We start from the raw sequence: 4705 nt of genomic DNA, 5'->3' as shown, positions 1-4705 counted from the left end.
ATTTAAGCAATGTAAATTTAGTTGCGGGTTATGTTATGAATTTTGTTTTATTTGGTGTTTATGTTGTGAATTTTGTTGTGGGTTATGTTATGAATTTTGTTTTATTTCAATACTATTTATTTTAGAAATTTTGTAAATTTAATTTTTATGAAACTGAATATAAATGTTAATTATTTTGTAGGAATGTAAAATTTTGAAAATGAGCGTATAATTGAAGATGTGCCACTGGAAAAATTTGAGCCAACTCTTGGCATGTTATTCGATGGTTATGAGGAAATGTTTGAGTTTTACAAAGCGTACGGTAGACAAGAAGGGTTTCCTGTGAAGAAGCTAACAAGTAAGAAAGGGAGCGATGAGACTGTAAAATATGTGACCTTTGCATGTGGCCGTAGTGGCAAAGCAGATAGTAGATCTAGTAATATGCTGAAGTTGAAGCCTGTTGTGAAAACTAGTTGTGAAGCTAAAATTGGAGGTTGTGTAAATGAAGAGGGAAAATGGATTCTTCGAACTTTAAACCTTCAGCATAATCATGGATCGAGTCCGAACAAAGCAAGATATTTCCCTTGTAACCGTAGAATTAGTGCAAGTGTAAAAAAACGAATTGAAATGAATGATTCTGCGGGAATTAATATTGCTCAAAATTTTAATTTTATTGTTGTCGAAGCTGGTGGGCATGAAAATGTGTCATTTTTAGAAAAATATTGTAGAAATTTTATTAATAAAGCAAGACGATTACAGCTTGGAGAATGAGATGTTATGGCAATTTTAAAGTACTTCAAGACAAAACAAGTTGAATGCGATAGATTTTTTTTTAACATTGATTTGGATGAGCAGGATCGATTGAAGAATGTATTTTGGGCAGATCGGAGGAGTAGGGCAGCTTATAAATATTTTGGAGACGTTGTAACATTTGACACCACGTATCTTACAAACAAGTATGATATGCCGTTAGTCCTTTTTGTTGGAGTTAATCATCATGGGCAGTCTATTTTGTTAGGATGCGGATTGATTTCTCACGAGGATACGGAGACATTTTACGTGGCTATTTGAGGCATGACTATCATGCATGTTCGATTCTCCTCCCATTGGTATTATTACTGATCAAGATAAAGCAATGTAAAAGGCAATTGAGAATGTTTTTCCTACGACTAGGCATCGATGGTGTTTGTGGCATATAATGAAGAAGGTGCTTGAAAAGTTAGGGGCTTTTAAAGAACATGAAGGTATTATTTCTTCGTTACTTTCTGTTGTTTATGATTCGTTGAGCCCTGCTGCATTTGAGGAAGATTGGAATGACATGATTACAACATATGATTTATGGGATAATGCTTGGTTAAATGGTTTATATGATGAGAGGTATCGTTGGGTTCCATGCTATTTAAAAGACAGTTTTTGGGCGGGAATGTCAACAACGCAGTGAAGTGAAAGTATGAATGCATTTTTTGATGGGTTTGTTAACTCAAAAATAAATTTAAAGCAGTTTGTGAAGCAATATGAAAATGCATTGTGAAGGAAAGCTGAATTGGAATGGCAAGCATATGCCAAGTGTTTCAGTAAAAACACTCCGTGTGTAACAAGATATGAGATAGAGAAACAAGTTGAGAAGATGTACACAATTGCTAAGTTCAAAGAATTCCAGCAAGAATTAAATGCACTGATGTATTGTGATATAGTGGATTCTGTTGGGTCAATTTATGAAATCAGTGAATCACTTGGACAAGGAAAGAAAAAAAACTTTGAGGTTGCGTTTGATGAAACTGAATGTGAAGTTAGTTGTATCTGCTCAAAGTTTCAGTTTAGGGGAATTCTTTGTAGACATGCCCTTTCAGTGCTGATACGGCATGGTATTGAAATACTTCCAGAGATGTACATTTTATCAAGGTGGAGGAAAGATGTGAAGAGATGTTATAGTAAAGTGAAAGTTAGTTATGGTATGCAGAATTTATCCATTCAACAAGAGAGATATGACAAAATGTGTACTGATTTCACTGAGGTTGCAAACATAGCTATTGATGATGAGAGTAGTTATAAATTTGTGTTGGATTTGATTAATAAAATAATGAAGGATCTGCCTAAGCAAATTCGGTGTGCAAGTGTGGAAACAACAGCTATTGGTGAAGTAAGTTGTAGCAGCAACAACATCGAACATGTAATTAATGATCCAATAACGGCACGTCATAAAGGGAGTCCTCCTCGTTTGAGGAAACAATCTTCACTCCGAAAAAAACCTGCCCAAAAGAACAAGACAGCCGAAAAAAATAAGGTTTGTTTGAATGCATATATATGTTTTATAATTTCATTTTATCTTTTATCTTAATTTTGTTGTGCAAATTTTAATGTACTCGCAAGCGCACGAATCTATTGTAGTATAGACTAATGGTGACGAGTGTCGATCCCACGAGGAGGTGGATTTTAATTATATATAGAATTAATTTTGTAAATGGGTAGTTGGATTTATGGTGGAAATGATTTGGAATATGCTAATACTTAAATTAAAATGGCGAGAATAAATTCTAAAATTGGAATTGCAATGAAGAGAATAAATTGAAGAGAAAATCTATTAAATTGACGTACTTGGGTATCTGGATCCGTATCAACATGCATCATGGGCTAAATAATCCGTATTAATGTCAATTAAATCATGAGGGGGGAATCCACACCTCATGAACCACGCTCTAATCAATATGGTGCTAAGGGCTTATCGTGCCAAATAATAATAACCTTGTACTAGAGGGCCGGTGAAACCAAGGCGGTACTAGACAAGATTAGTATTATTTGTCGACGAGAAGTCAAAACATCCACAAAAACTAGAGGGGAAGAGAAAATAAATTTACCAAATAAAGCTCATGACACATGTTGAGACTTCACCTTCAACCCAAGCTTGAAAGAAAATTAGCCACTCATAATTGAACTAGGGGCAAAATGAAAATTTATTAAAATACGAAGAAAATACAAGATGGAGAGGGAATTACAGAAAATAGATCCCAAAAATGGATTCAGAGATATCAAATTAAGGGGGAGAGGCCCCCTTTTTATAGATATATGGAGTAAATCATGGCCATCGGATTAAAAACAGTTTGGACGCTCAAGATTGCGCCACGTCATCAGTCAACAGTCCACGGTTTGACCACGCGGATGAACAGTAACGCGGTTTGGTTGAAAATAATCCTGTGTGATGCATGCACCGTACGCGAGATTTTTCGTCCACTGATATGCTGCCACGTCACCATCAACAGTACATAAGAATTTTAGTCCAACAGGATCGTGACACCTCATCAGTCAATGCCACATCATCGGTCAATGCCACGTCATCATCCGTCTATGTGAACAGTATCGTGAACAGTAACGTATACAGTACCGTACACGTGAACAGTACCGTACATGTGAATAGTGCCATTTTTCCTTTTATGCTCCTCCTAAGGTTTTTTACCGTCCTGAGTTCAAAAGTGATGTCCGTTTTGCCGTCTGATTTCTCCTTTATTGTGAAATGACTATAGTGCCCTTAAAATACATAAAATACTTAATTAAAATAAAACACATGTAATTAAATCACAAGAAGGTTAAATACATAAAAGTAAGAGTTGTTAGTAAGACTTGAAATGTAAAATGACGGTTTTCTCCTTTATAAATATGCATTTTCTAACACTCAACAAATTTTTTCTTAATTACATTGTATATTATAATTTTACAGGATTTGTAAGAAAATGTTTCAGCATCTTTTGAAATGGCTAATGAAGTCTCCACACAGCAGAGCAACATGGCAATGATATATTTTTTTGAGTTTTTATTATTAATGTTAGTTCAACTATTTTTAACATATGTAACTAAGTATGTTGTTGAGTATATATAGACGTTTCACGAAGGAAGCAATGTAAATGCAAATCTCAATCAGCACGGGAGTTTAGGCTATTATAATGTAAGAAACAAATTCACAAGTAAATTTTAATTTTACAATTTTAATATGAATTTAACAATTTTTTTTAGGTACCTGTATACCCATTTCAAGTTGGTGAAAATAATATTTACCAGCCAATTCCTTATAGCTGGCACACGGTAAGTATACTTATATTTATAAATTTCTTAATGCATACTTATATTTTACGTTGTCAAATTTTTATAATGTATAATGATATTTTAATTTCTTGTGTATTATAGCAACCAGTCCCACCGTATGCTTTGCAGTCGCATTATTCTTCTCCTTCGATGACGTATGAAGGATCTGCAAGTGGGAATTTTCAACAATTGTTACATCAACAATGTAATGAAGACAACAATCGCCGCAATTGATGTTTGACTTATATTTGTTTCGATTATTTTCATTATCATTTCAGTTAGATTTGGCTTGAGACGACAAATTTATGTTTGACTTTAACTTGTTTCGATTATTTTCACTTACATTTGTGTTAATGTTTACGAGTATTTTCACTACAGAATAAATTTCCTTTCACTACAGATAATTCCTTATAGGTGACCCAAAAAGTTTCCTTTCAATTTTCTTTACTTCACTAGCCAACAGCGGAAGTGTAATTAATGATTTCCTTTTTTCTTTGTTTGTCTTTGTGGGTTTTTGTTGTATTTTTCAGTTTCTGTTTGGTTGACAGTTTCTTGTGTTATTGTATTGGTTGACGGTTTCTTGTGTTATTGTGTTGGTTATTGTGTTGGCATTTGTTTGTTGGCATTTGCATGGAATGATAGAACTGTTTGA

At 34.0% G+C, this 4705-nt stretch overlaps 1 protein-coding gene across 1 annotated transcript; it reads left to right on the top strand.

The window, feature by feature from the left end:
- Positions 1–1177: 1177 nt before the first annotated feature.
- On the top strand, positions 1178–4705 carry LOC112095731 (protein FAR1-RELATED SEQUENCE 6-like). Its single transcript, XM_024177839.1, has 5 exons — positions 1178–1356; positions 1513–2263; positions 3985–4053; positions 4156–4225; positions 4584–4705. Exons 1-5 carry the CDS (start codon positions 1178–1180, stop codon positions 4703–4705), a joined length of 1191 nt encoding a protein of 396 aa, XP_024033607.1.

This window comes from Citrus clementina, unplaced genomic scaffold (assembly GCF_000493195.1).
Source record: "Citrus clementina cultivar Clemenules unplaced genomic scaffold, Citrus_clementina_v1.0 scaffold_1, whole genome shotgun sequence".
Taxonomy (NCBI): Eukaryota; Viridiplantae; Streptophyta; class Magnoliopsida; order Sapindales; family Rutaceae; genus Citrus; species Citrus x clementina.
This window is presented reverse-complemented; position numbering and strand designations above follow the sequence as displayed.

Bases quoted from the DNA above. Each gene is read 5' to 3' on its own strand.
- LOC112095731 (XM_024177839.1), top strand. From the start codon at position 1,178: ATGAAGAAGGTGCTTGAAAAGTTAGGGGCTTTTAAAGAACATGAAGGT. The intron at 2,264-3,984 runs GTTTGTTTGAAT...AATTTTTTTTAG, and splicing joins AGACAGCCGAAAAAAATAAG to GTACCTGTATACCCATTTCA. The intron at 4,226-4,583 runs GTGGGAATTTTC...TGTATTTTTCAG, and splicing joins GACGTATGAAGGATCTGCAA to TTTCTGTTTGGTTGACAGTT.